The sequence below is a fragment of the Anolis sagrei genome, chromosome 7 (assembly GCF_037176765.1).
Source record: "Anolis sagrei isolate rAnoSag1 chromosome 7, rAnoSag1.mat, whole genome shotgun sequence".
NCBI lineage: Eukaryota > Metazoa > Chordata > Lepidosauria > Squamata > Dactyloidae > Anolis > Anolis sagrei.
The window spans coordinates 33,931,590-33,945,727 of NC_090027.1; the positions used below are offsets into that span (position 1 = coordinate 33,931,590).

Sequence of the window (14,138 nt, forward strand, 5' to 3'; positions counted from 1 at the left end):
GAGATACTTGCTAGAACCCCCCAGCAAGCGAGAGTCCAAAAGTGGCAGGCTCAAACCCAGAACCTCAATCAATGGCTGATACCAAATGAGAGACACTTCAAAATTTCATTATTATTTTATTATTGGTGATTTTTATGACAGAACCTATTAGGAACTGCCATTTATATTGAAGTTTTGAAAGTTGTGTTAGAGTTCTGAAAGTTTCACCACCAGAACTTTAGCAACACTGTAGAAGCAAAGCACCAGCGCCCCCTAGTTTTCACCACCAGAACTTTAGTTTTGTAAATACTTGAGAATAATTTAGAACCATGGATTGCACATGCCTACTAATCACCTCTCTACAAAGGATTCCCCCAGGCAGTAAGAAGCCTGGGGAATCAAGTACGGCAAGGTAGTTCTGGAACATGGCCATACAGCCCAAAAAAACTTACAACAACCCAGTGATTCCGGCCATGAAAGCCTTTGACAATACATTAAACACGGCATATGTACATTAGCTTGAAGACAGGTGTAACATTTTCAGTACAGCAAGGTAGTTCTGGAAATACACTGAGATCAATCCAGTGTTACAATCTGTCTTCACTCTAATCTGCAGATCAGCCATCTGCTGCTGCCCCTAATCTAGAGTGATTTGGCTGACTTCTCACATTTCATATATTTCTTTGTGTCTTGGTATCTCTGATTTTTTGTGGCTCCAGTTTGACTTGTCCTCTATTGTGACTTACAGGGATACCGGCAACTCCAGCTCCTGGTCGAGAACTGTGGGCGAGTCAATTACGGAGAGCATCTCAACGACCAGCGGAAAGGCAAGTTCATACCAAGGAGTCACATTTGACAGCAGCATTTCCATAAAACATTTCCCCTAGTTAATAAGAGAAGCCTTCTTCTACTCGGTGACAAAAGAAACCCTCAAAATTTTCAGCCAGACAGTTCCACGCTTTGTGCCAAGAAAAGCTGAAATTCTGACCTGTCTTAAATGAAGCAGTTAATTTATTCCAATCTGCATAATTTATCTCATTATGCATAATTTATTTTGCTTCTGCTAGTCATTGGAAGTAACAAGGAACCGTCAAAAGCTGCCCCAGCCCGCTGGAAATCTAATTTGACCATTTCATTGACCTCTGAGGTTTCGGCACACTTTTCAAGAATATCTTTTCATTCTTAATGACTCAGTATGTACTGTGCACTGGGCAGTTGGTATCTACAGTTCCTGCACTGGTAGCACTACATTTCTAATACCTTAAGTGATGGGAAATCCTTGTGGACAACAAGCTAAACATGAGCCAACAATGTCATGCGGCGTAAAAAAAATTGGGATTTTGGCCTGCATAAATAGAAATATAGTGTCTAGATCAGTGTTTCTCAACCTGGGGGTTGGGACCTCTGGGGTGGGGGGGTTGCGAGGGGGTGTCAGAGGGGTCACCAAAGACCATCAGAAAACACAGTATTTTCTGTTCGTAATGTGGGATGCTTGGCCCAATTCTATCATTGGTGGGGTTCAGAATGCTCTTTGATTGTAGGTGAACTATAAATCCCAGCAAATACAACTTCCAAAAGTCAAGGTCTGTTTTCCCCAAACTCCACCAGTGTTCACATTTGGCCATATTGAGGATTTGTGAGAAGTTTGGTCCAGATCCATCATTGTTTGGGTCCACAGTGCTCTCTGGATGTAGGTGAACTACAACTCCAAAACTCAAGGTCAATGCCCACCAAACCCTTCCAGCATTTTTTGCTGGTCACGGAAGTTCTGTGTGCCAAGTTTGGTTCAATTCCATCGTTGGTGGAGTTCAGAATACTCTTTGATTGTAGGTGAACTATAAATCCCAGCAACTACAACTCCCAAATGACAAAATCATTTTTTTGAGTGAAGGACATACATTGGGTTGTTAGGTGTATGCTGTCCAATTTTGGTGTCAATTCATCCAGTGGTTTTTGAGTTCTGTTAATCCCACAAACGAACATTACATTTTTATTTATATAGATTTACATTATAATATTATAAATATATATATATATATATATATATATATATATATATATATATATATATATATGCACACACAATATATTATATTACATTATATTATATTGTATTATATTATTAGCATAGCACAGGAGACAAGGTGGAACTTTGGAGGCTTTCAAACAGGCTGGATGACCATCTGTCAGGGGTGCTTTGAATGTGGTTTGCCTACTTCTTGGTGGGAGGTTGGACTGGATGGCCCATGTGGTCTTTTCCAACTCAACGATTCTATGATTCTACGAAGATGTTTTCTGACAAAGGCGAGCAAAAAGATGTCATGGCTTTCTATTGTTATGTGATTAGTACTGACACCAGAGTGAAAGAACCCCAACTTTGCATGGCCCACCTTCCCTCTACAGTGGAGACTCTTAGAGCCTTGGTTCTGTGGCTACTGTTGCATTTCCTCACAAATCACCGAACCTCCTCCACCCAAGGACCATTCATCAGTCGCTCTGCCTCTCACTCCAGCTTTTCCTCTCGTTTCTCTTGCAGGCTTAATTGGTGACATCTCTCTCAACAAAACCCCCTTAAGGAACTTCAAGATTTACAACCTGGAGATGAAACCCAGCTTCATGGAAAGGTTGCAGTGACAAATTCTCCCTCCCTCTCCCCTCTCTTGCAGTTATTTGTTTCCCCCCTTTCCCCCTCATTTACAGCAAACACGTTTGGCAGAGGGACAGCATCTAGTTAGCAGCTCCACCTGCCACCAAGCCGGTGCCTGGCAAAGAAGGAGGCTGACAGATCCGGACCTGAGAGCTCAAGGGGAAGCGCACTGGGCTCTCCGGCAGCCCCTCCCAGAGCCTCAGAGTAACATGTTCCTTGGAATGATTTAGTTTTCTACCCAGTTACTTTTGCAGCAATGAATTGGAACAGTGTTATTTTTTCTGTATTGTTGAAGGCTTTCATGGCCCGAATTACAGGGTTGTTGTAGGTTTTTCGGGTTATATGGCCATGTTCTAGAGGCATTCTCTCCTGACGTTTCACCTGCATCTATGGCAAGCATCCTCAGAGGTTGGGAGGTCTCACAACCTCTGAGGATGCTTGCCATAGATGCAGGCAGAACGTCAGGAGAGAATGCCTCTAGAACATGGCCATATAGCCCAAAAAAAAACACCTCCTGACGTTTTGCCTGCATCTATGGCAGGCATCCTCGGAGGTTGTGAGATCTATGGCAGGCATCCTCAGAGGTTGTGAGACTATGCTAATAATACAATATAATGTAATATAATATAATATATTGTATATACATACAATATTTATAATATTATAATGCAATGTACTATAATACTAATAATAATATGATATTATAGTTGTATATTTATATTACATGTAATATTACTAATAATATTACAATGTAAAGGTATGGTACAATATAGTAATATTTAATACTGATATTGTACTATGCTAATAATATATTGTATGTATATATATCTTGTAAGCTGCTCTGAGTCCTTTTTGGGGTGAGCAGGGCGGCATATAAATGTTGTAAATGAATAAATAAATAATACTACTATACTGTAGTTTTCTTAGTAATATTACATGTAATATAAAATATAAAATATATAATGATTATATTGTATTATTAGGATTTTTTTTTGTCGTGTCAGTAGTGTCCTGTTGTGAGAGAATTGGCCGTCTGCAAGGACGTTGCCCAGGGGATGCCCGGGTGATTTTGATGTTTTATCATCCTTGTGGGAGGCTTCTCTCATGTCCCCGTATGAGGAGCTGGAGCTGATAGAGGGAACTCATCCGCCTCTCCTCGGATTCGAACCTGCAACCTGTCCGTCTTCACTCCTGCTGGCACAGGGGTTTAACCCACTGTGCCACTGGGGGCTCCTATTATTAGGATTATATTGTATTGCATTATAATATTATTATCAATATTATAGGTGCATACAATATATTATAATATTAGCACAGTACAATATTAGTATTATGTATTACTATATTGTACCATACCACTATACTGTAGTATTATTAGTAATATTACATGTAATATAAAATATATAATTATTCTATTGTATTATTAGTATTGTATTGTATTGCATTATAATATTATTATCAATATTATATGTGTATACAATATATTATAATATTAGCACAGTACAATTTTAGTATTATGTATTGTAATACACCACTATACTGTAATATTATTAGTAATATTACATGTAATATAAAATATATAATTATTCTATTGTATTATTATTAGTATTGTATTGTATTACATTATTTTCAGTATTATATGTTTACACAATATATTATTAGCACAGCACAATATTAGTATTATGTATTACTAAATTGTACTACATCACTATACTTTAATATTATTAGTAATATTACATGTAATATAAAATATATACTTATTCTATTGTATTATTATTATTGTATTGTATGACATGATATTATTTTCAATATTATATGTGTATACAATATATTGTGGAGCCCCCAGTGGCGCAGTGGGTTAAAGCGCTGAGCTGCTGAGCTTGTTGACCGAAAGGTCGCAGGTTTGATTCCGGGGAGTGGCATGAGCTTCCACTGTCAGCCCCAGCTTCTGCCAACCTAGCAGTTTGAAAACATGCAAATGTGAGTAGATCAATAGGTACCACTCCGGCGGGAAGGTAAGGGCGCTCCATGCAATCATGCCGGCCACATGACCTTGGAGGTGTCTATGGACAACGCCGGCTCTTCGGCTTAGAAATGGAGATGAGCACCACATCCCAGAGTCAGACATGACTGGACTTAATGTCAGGGGACAACCTTTACCTACCTTTTTACCTATTCAATACCTTATTAGCACAGCACAATATTAGTATTATGTATTACTATATTGTACTACATCACTATACTTTAATATATTATTAGTAATATTGCATGTAATATAAAATAAAATAATTTTATATTATTATTATTATTATTATTATTATATTGTATTACATTATAATATTATTATCAATATTAAATGTGTATACAATATATTATATTATTAGCACAGCACGATATTAGTATTATACAATATTACTATAACTTCCTGGGTCCTTAAAGGTTACGATTTTGGGCCAAAACAAGGGAAGCTGTTTGCTTTTCCATTCTTGGCCAAAGCAAGCATTGTCAGCTACAAGAATGGTTGAGTTATTTGCAGTTGCACATTAACAAGATTAGCTGGTAGTGCAAGTGTTGAAGATTAGCAAAAAATATATATAATGAGGTAGAAATCTCTGCTAGGGAACCAGCCTCAATGTTTTCTAGAAATAACAGAAGCATCCACCCCAGCATGTGCAGGTCCTCCAAAGGGAAGCCCTGCCCTGATCCCTGAGGCGTACCTTCCTTCCTTCCTTCTCTTTTGCAGCAGATGCCAGGCTTGCAATTTCCAAACTTGCTGGAGTTTGCAAATGGACAAGGGAGCAGAGATTCTGCTGAGCCAGCAAGCTTCCCTCCTCCATTTCGCCGGCATAGACTTCACATCTCCAGGGGAAGCCCTTCATTGGGTTAGGGCTCCAGAGTTGGTAGCGGAGCTTGTCGCCTCTAGGCATGCACGGAGCCTTTTTAATAAGGAAATATACACAGCCCCGGAGAGCTGAAGCAGATTAGATGAAATGGGAAGTGACATTTCCCAGGCCTCTGAAGGAACACCAACGTCTCCCCGGTCGCTTCCTTGCAGACAGAGATGCTGGTTGGCAAAAAAAATGGAACTGGGGAGGGAGAAAGAGAGAGAGAACCCTTTTAATCATTTCAGCCCCTTTAAAGATGGTGTTGGGACCTCCAGGGTATGTTACTCATGGCATAACCTGGAAATCTATGTGTGTGTGAAAGAGAAAGAAAAATGGCAGGGATTGATAGGTTTGTGCATGGATGGAAACTCCTTTCTTCCTATTGAGCTGTAAAGAGGAATGGTCCTGGGTTGCTGTGAGTTTGCCAGGCTGTATGGCCAAGTTCCATGAGTTCGAAGCCAGTCTGGGTTGGAGTAAGCTCCCAACCATTTGTCTAGCTTGCTGTCGACCTTTACAGTAAGAAAGACAGTTGCATCTGTCAAGTAGGAAATTTAGGTACCACTTATGTGGGAAGAAGAAGAAGAAGAGGAGGAGGAGGAGGAGGAGGAAGAAGAGGAAGAAGAAGAGGAAGAAGAGGAACAACAACAAGAGGAACAACAAGAGGAACAAGAGGAAGAGGAACAAGAAGAAGAAGAGGAACAACAACAACAAGAAGAAGAGGAACAAGAAGAAGAACAACAACAACAAGAAAAAGAACAACAACAACAAGAAGAACAATAACAACACTAACAAGAAGAACAACAACAACGAGAACAACAACAACAATAAGAAGAACAACAAGAACAATAACGACAACAACAACAAGAAGAAGAACAACAACAAGAAGAACAACAACAACAACAAGAAGAACAAGAACAAGAACTTGATTTTTCTACCCCACCTCCATCTCCCTGAGGGGACTTGGGCCGGCTTACATGGGGCCAAGCCCAAGGCAACATACAATTAGAAAATGAACAATAACATATTAAAATATCTTAAAAACAGCATAAACAATAATAAACAAGCATCCTAAGCAACAACAGACTCATATTGGGGGGAGGAGAGGGCCAATATGCAAAACTAATTAAAAGATAGACTGGTCAGTAAGGTGGATAGAACAAGTAGTAGCATAGAAATAGAGCAATTAAATAGGATCAATTCAGCTTAGCTTAAAAATGTAGTAATTAAATACAGTAATTTGGATTCAGGTCATGGTCAGAGATCATTTGTCAAAGGAGTTGTCAGTTGAATTCTGAGAAGACTAATTTATGATGCCATAAAAATCTCCAGCAGCATGTAAAAGAATGAGGAAGTACTCCATCGGTGTCACAAGTGGGCAGTGAAGCAACAGCTCCCCCGGTGGCCAGAATTCGAGCATGCCCTCATAAAGCTGGAAAGTTAAATAGCCTCTGTGTGTCTGTCTATATGTGTTGTGTGTCTATGGCATTGAATGTTTGCCATGTATATGTGCATTGTGATCCGCCCTGAGTTCCCTGCAGGGTGAGAAGGGCGGAATCTAAATACTGTAAATAAATAAATAAATGAATAAAGCATTCTCTCCTGACATTTTGCCCACATCTATGGCAGGCATCCTCAAGTTGTGAGGATTGGAAACCAGGCAAGTGAGGTTTATGTATCTGTGGAATGTCCAGGGTGGGGGAAAGAGTTCTTGTGTGTTTGAGGCAAGTGTGAACGCTGCAACTGGCCACCCTGATTAGCATTTAATGACTTTGCAGCTTCAAAGCCCAGCTTGTTGCTGCCCGAGGGAATCCCCTGCTGAGAGGTGCCATCTGGTCCCCACTGACTCCTGTCTGAAATTCCCCTGTTCTATGAGTGCTGCCCTTCATCCACTGCCATGAGCAAAACGTCAGGAGCGGCGAATGCTTCTGGAATATGGCCATACAGCCCAGAAAACTCAGCAACCCAGTGATTCCGATCATGGAAACCTTCAACAACACAAGGAATAGTCTTGTTTACGACTACTTCTACCTTGAGACAAGAGTATCGTCATAGTCCTATTCAAACATATAAAATAGTAGGGAAGAAGTGTGGAGGGTTGCCTTTTGCTGTTGTTCAGTTGAATGGACCAGGTAGATTATGGGTATTTGGAATTGTTGGAGTTGTAATCCTCCAAACCTGGAGAGTCAACCATCTGGGATAGACCAGTTCACTATCTCTCCTGCTAAAGTTGACTACTTTTGATTTTTTTAGCACCGGAGAGTTTGAATTAGAGGTTGCAGCCACTGATTTAATTATATAGACTAAGATCTCCGTATCTATAGATTCTGCATTCATGAATTCTATCATCCACAGTCTGAAAATAATTTTAAAATACAAAAAGTAAATTGTTGTGTTTTTCCCCATTTTTTTTACAACGGACACTATTTTATACAACACTAGCTGTCCCCTGCTAAGCATTGCTGTTGCCCAGTCTGTGTAGATGTGTTGTGTGTGTATATATTTGTGTATATGTGTATATATGTGGTTTTGCGCATCCCTTGTAATGTATTTTTATTTTTTGGCTTTTCAAGTCTCTTCTGTTGTGTTTTTTTTAGTGTTTTTATAAGTGATGGTCACGTTGGCCTGATAGGTATATTGTGTCCAGATTTGGTGTCAATTCGCCCAGTGGTTTTTGAGTTATGTTAATCCCACAAACGAACATTACATTTTTATTTATATAGATTGTATATAATGGGAATTAAGCATCTAGATATATTGGGTGTCCGTGATTGGTCCTGAAGCCAAACCTAATGGATATTATGTTTTTATGTTTGGAATCCACCCTGAGTCCCTTTGGGGAGATATTTATTTATTTATTTATTTCTGTTACTTATACCCCGCCCTTCTCACCCCCGAGGGGGGACTCAGGGCGGCTTACAAAAAAGGCAGAAATTCGATGCCCATATCAAATACATACATATATAAACAATTAAAATAATTAAACAATTAACAGATTAAAACATCAGAATAAACACAAGGGACAATAGTAACAGTCTCATGGTCAGTGTTTCGAGTTCCATAGGTCCATTACGTTTCGTCATTATTTGCCCATCATTGTGGTCTTTCTTCTAGCTGCCAGAGTTTCCAAACGCCTGGTCCCACATCCAGGTTTTCAGCTTTTTCCTGAATGAGAGAAGGGAAGCCGATGATCTAATCTCCCCGGGGAGTGAGTTCCACAGGTGGGGGGCCACTACCGAGAAGGCCCTGCTCCTCGTCCCCGCCAATCTCACTTGTGATAAAGGCGGGGTCGAGAGCAGGGCCTCCCCAGAAGATCTTAGGCTCCGAGGTGGGACATAGAGGGAGATCCGTTCGGACAGATACACTGGGCCGGAACCGTATAGGGCTTTATAGGTCAAAACCAGCACCTTGAATTGTGCTCGGAATTGGATCGGCAGCCAGTGGAGCTGGCATAACAGGGGGGTGGTATGCTCCCTGTATGCCGCTCCGGTGAGCAATCTGGCTGCCTCCCGCTGGACTAGTTGGAGTTTCCGAGCAGTCTTCAAGGGCAACCCCACGTAGAGTGCGTTGCAGTAATCCAGTCGGGATGTGACAAGAGCATGGACCACCGTGGCCAGATCCGACTTCCCAAGGTACGGGCGCAACTGGCGCACAAGTTTTAATTGTGCAAAAGCTCTCCCGGCCACCGCTGAGACCTGAGGATCCAGGCTCAGCGATGAGTCCAGGATCACTCCCAAGCTGCGAACCTGCGTCTTCAGGGGGAGTGTAACCCCGTCTAACACAGGCTGTAACCCTATACCCTGTTCGGCCTTCCGACTGACCAGTAGGACCTCTGTCTTGTCTGGATTCAGTTTCAATTTGTTAGCTCTCATCCAGTCCGACACAGCAGCCAAGCACCGGTTCAAGGTCTGGACAGCCTCCTTGGTGACAGGTGGAAAGGAGTGACAGATTTGGACATCATCCGCGTAGAGATAACATCTCATTCCGAAACTCCGTATGATCTCTCCCAGCGGCTTCATGTAGATGTTAAATAACATCGGGGACAGAATTGAACCCTGTGGGACTCCACACAACAACGGTTGTGGGGCCGAACAGGTGTCACCCAATAACACCTTCTGGGACCGACCCTCAAGGAAGGATCGGAGCCACCGCAGAGCAGTGCCCCCGAGCCCCATGTCCATGAGGCGCCCCAGAAGGATACCGTGATCGACGGTATCGAAGGCCGCTGAGAGGTCCAGCAGAACTAACAGGGACACACTCCCCCTGTCTAGTTCCCTGCGCAGATCATCTACCAAGGCGACCAAGGCTGTCTCAGTTCCATGTCCCGGCCTAAAGCCAGATTGTGCCGGATCAAGATAATCAGTGTCTACCAGAAACCCCTGGAGTTGTGTTGCCACCACACGTTCCATGACTTTGCCCAAGTAGGGGAGATTGGAAACTGGCCGAAAGTTGTCGAATTGGGTGGGATCCAGTGATGGTTTCTTCAACAGCGGTTTTATAATAGCTTGTTTTAAGCTCGCTGGAAACTCTCCTTTCTGTAAGGAGGCATTGACCATCACCTTCACCCACTCCGCCAAACCCCCTCTGGCTTCCTTGACCAGCCAGGAAGGGCAGGGGTCTAGGATGCATGTGGTGGGTCGCACCTCTCCAAGGATCCTGTCCACATCCTCAAGCTGAACCAATTGAAACGAATCCAACAAAACTGGACAAGCAGATGCTCTCGTTACATCCCCAGAAACTGCCGTTAACATGACGTCAAAACCCGACCGAATCCGCTCAATTTTATCCGCGAAGAATCGAGCAAATGCTTCACAGCGGGCCACCGAGTTATCCGAGGCCTCGCTTTTTGGCGGATTTAACAGGCCTCTGACAACTCGGAATAGCTCAGCTGGACGATTCTGCGCGGATGCAATATTGGCTGTGATGAATATTTTCTGAGCCGCCGTTATTGCCACACCGTAGGACCTCAGAAAGGCATTCAGGTGTGTTTGAGCTGGATTGGTGGGATTCCGGCGCCACACGCACTCTAGCCTCCTCTTCTTTCGCTTCATCGCTGCCAGCTCCTCAGTGAACCAAGAAGCTGGTTTAGCTCGGTTACTCGAGAGGGGGCGTTCCGGAGCGATTGTGTCAATTGCCCTGGTCAACTCACTATTCCAGTGAAGGACCAGAGCATCGACAGAGTCGCCAGCCAAGGAGGTGGAGAAATCCCCAAGAGCCGTCAGAAAACCATTTGGATCCATCAGTCTCCTGGGGCGGACCATTCTAATAGGTCCACCACCCCTGCGGAGGTTAGAAGGCACAGTTAGTCTAAATCTGATCAGGTAGTGATCGGTCCATGGCAAAGGGGCGATGGTCAGCTCCTCTATCCCGTCACTCTCATCCCATCCTTGCGAAAAGACCAAATCCAAAGTGTGCCCGGCACTATGGGTGGGACCAGATATTAGTTGGGACAGGCCCATGGTTGCCATGGTGGCCATGAAGTCCTGAGCCGCACCAGACAGAGAGGCCTCGGCATGAATGTTGAAATCTCCCAAGACTAAGAGCCGTTGGGAGCTCAACGCCATGTCCGAGACCACTCCTGCTAGCTCAGGTAGGGAGACTGTAGTGCCGCGGGGTGGTCGGTACACTAGCAGAATCCCTATCCTGTCCCGGTCACCTATCCTAAAGCCGGCACATTCAAAAGATGATGATTGTGGGATGGGGCACCTGATCAGGGGGATAAACTCCTTGTAGACCACTGCGACTCCGCCTCCCCGCCCTCCAAGCCTTGGTTGGTGCTGAACAGAATAACCTGGTGGACAGAGTTGGGAGAGATTGACCCCTCCCCCCTCGTCCAACCAGGTCTCCGTTATACAAGCGGAAGATAGAGCGGAATAGAAATAAAATAATAATAATAATAATAATAATAATGTACTCATAATCATATAACTAAGATCCCTTTTTCTTATTTTATTCCTAAAACACCATTGTATGTCATCTGGAAGATTTCCCTGTATGAGTTTGTTTATAAACCATTTTAAAATTCTAATTCTTGTTATGATCTGGTCAGGCCACTGTGCTCTTTTTTCTTTTCCAACCTGGAAGGAGAATGATGGTTTGAAGTTCTCTAAGGGCCACATTCACACAAACAGCTATTGTGTGCATGGAGAACTGATTATCCGTCGACCTCTTTTTGTGAGTTGGACTAGACTTCCCAATTAACCAGGAATGGCAGTTGAGTCCGAGCCTTTAAAAATACCTGCATTGATATTTCACCCATATTTTTTTTCATGTCAGGAGCGACTTGAGAAACTGCAAGTCGCTTCTGGTGTGAGAGAATTAGACGTCAGCAAGGATGTTGCGCAGGGGACGCCTGGATGTTTTACCATCCTGTGTTCTCTCATGCCCCTGCATGGGAAGCTGGAGCTGACAGACGGGAGCTCACCCTGCTCCCTGGATTCGAACTGCTGATGTTTTGGTCAGCAGTCCTGCCAGCATATTGCACCATGAGGGGCTCCTATTAAGGCAATCAGGGGACAAAATGACCTGTGAGAGAAGGTGGGGCGTGCAAATATCTCGTGGCACCAAACCTGGTTATGTGGATGGTTACATCCTTTGGAGAGCTTTTGTCAGCTGTTTTCTCTTTCTCAGCAGTTTCTTTTCTGTCCACAGTCTACGCGGATTTACTCCCTGGAGCGCCGTTCCTGACAGTGCCGTGGGGCCCGCGTTTTTCCGAGGAACCCTCCAAGTGCAGCATTTGCCTCGGGATACTTTCTTAAAGCTGGAGGTCAGTTTATTTATTTATTCCTCTGCGTGGTCCTGTGAAATGCACACATATATGGGTTTCTGCGCCTGCGCAGACAGTTTCGGAACTTACTGGAATTCAAAGGATACTTTTTGGCGGTAGCCCCGCCCATTCTCTCCTGATAATATAAATAGCCAGTAGGCGGGGCTGCCGCACCAGTTCTTTCTTTCCGCCACAAGCAGCAAGTTAGGAACTTCTCTCTGTCTTAGACTAGCTTTGTTCTTTCTTACCTACGGTTTTTTTGGACTTTGACTGGACTTTGACCACTCTTGGCTTATTGATTTGGACTTTGTATTTCTATCCTGCCTTTCTCAGACCGAAGGCGACTCAAGGCGGCTTACAATTTGACAGCAATTTGATTCCACAACAGTCATAAATACCATTAAAACATGTAACATGACATAATAAAAAACCATATAAAAACCATTAAAAACATATAATCACCAATGTCTTCTAGTTAAACTCACTTTCCATTTGCATCGTCTAAGCTGTTCCATGTTCCCTCTTTCATTGTGCCATATTTATCTGTTAATCTGCATTTCCAAAAGCTTGTTCAAAGAGCCAGATCTTTACTTTTTTCCAGAAAGTCAAGAGTGTGGGGGCCGATCTAAGCAGGAAAATCGCATTCAAAGCACCCCTGACAGATGGCCATCCAGCCTCTGTTTAAAAGCTTCCATAGAAGGAGCCTCCATCACACTCAGTAGAGAGTTCCACTGCTGAAAAGCTCTTACAGTCAGGAAGTTCTTCCTAATATTCAAATGGGATATCCTTTCCTGTAGTTTGAAGCCATTCTTCTGCGTCCTGGTCTCCAGAGTGAGAAAAGGTGTCCTGGCCAAACAAAAAGGAGAAGGAGGCACTGTGTTGGGTTTCATTCCTGGATTGCACAAGTCTCTTGTGTCATCAAGTTTCCAGACCTCAATGAGTAGCTAGAGATACCATGCACATTTCCCAAAAGGGCTTTGTCTTTACCCCTCCTGTTAGTCACTGCCTCTTCCCCCATTTGATGAGACAGGGATGGAATTCCTTGAGGGAACTTCCCCTTTAAGGTTTTATTGCCCTGAGATAACAATATGGTCTCCACCATTGCTCTCTTCTGCCTTTCTTCCTTCCAGTGAGGAAGCATTTTGCCTTTTTCTAGGCAAAATGTAGCTGCATGGACTTTTTTTTTAAAAAAACTTTTTACCTTTTACCTTTCTGGAGAATCACAGAATCATAGAGTTGGAAGAGACCTTGTGGGCCATCCAGTTCAACCTCCTGCCAAGAAGCAGGACAATCACGTTCAAAGCACCCCCAACAGATGGCCATTCAGCCTCTGTTTAAAAGCCTCCATAGAAGGAGCCTCCACCACACTTCAGGGTAGAGAGTTCCACTGCTGAACAGCTCTTACAGTCAGGAAGTTCTTCCTAATATTCAGATGGGATATCCTTTAATGTATTTTGAAGCCATTCTTCTGCATTCTAGTCTCCAGGGCAGCAGAAAACAATCTTGCTTCCTCCTCCCTTCATATATTGATCCACGGCCCTCATCATGTCTCCTCTCAGTCTTCTCTTCTACAGGCTAAACATGCTCCTCATAGGGCCCTCCAGACCCTTGATCCTTTGAGTTACTCTCCTCCAGAAACATTCCTGCTTGTCAACATCTCCCTTCAATTGTGGTGCCCAGAATTGGACACAGTGTGATTCCAGGTGTAGTCTGACCAAGGCGGAATAGAGCATGGGTAGCATGACTGGCATGACTGTGTTATCCTTTTCACCCAATCCAATGAACAGTCTAATGGCATCTTTAAAATAAAACCCCATATCAACGTTTTTAAGCACAGGGTTGGGTTCGCGGTCCCTCAAACTGT

The 14,138-nt window shown here is 43.2% G+C and overlaps 1 protein-coding gene across 2 annotated transcripts in view; it reads left to right on the forward strand.

The window, feature by feature from the left end:
- The window catches only part of GLB1L2 (galactosidase beta 1 like 2), a 96,636-nt gene that overhangs the window by 78,821 nt on the left and 3,677 nt on the right, over positions 1-14,138 (forward strand). For both annotated transcript variants that reach the window (XM_060787710.2, XM_067470768.1), the window contains 3 exons: positions 728-806; positions 2,516-2,603; positions 12,160-12,274. In XM_060787710.2, the coding sequence (XP_060643693.2) occupies positions 728-806; positions 2,516-2,603; positions 12,160-12,274 (282 nt within the window). The remainder of the gene's footprint in view (positions 1-727; positions 807-2,515; positions 2,604-12,159; positions 12,275-14,138) is intronic.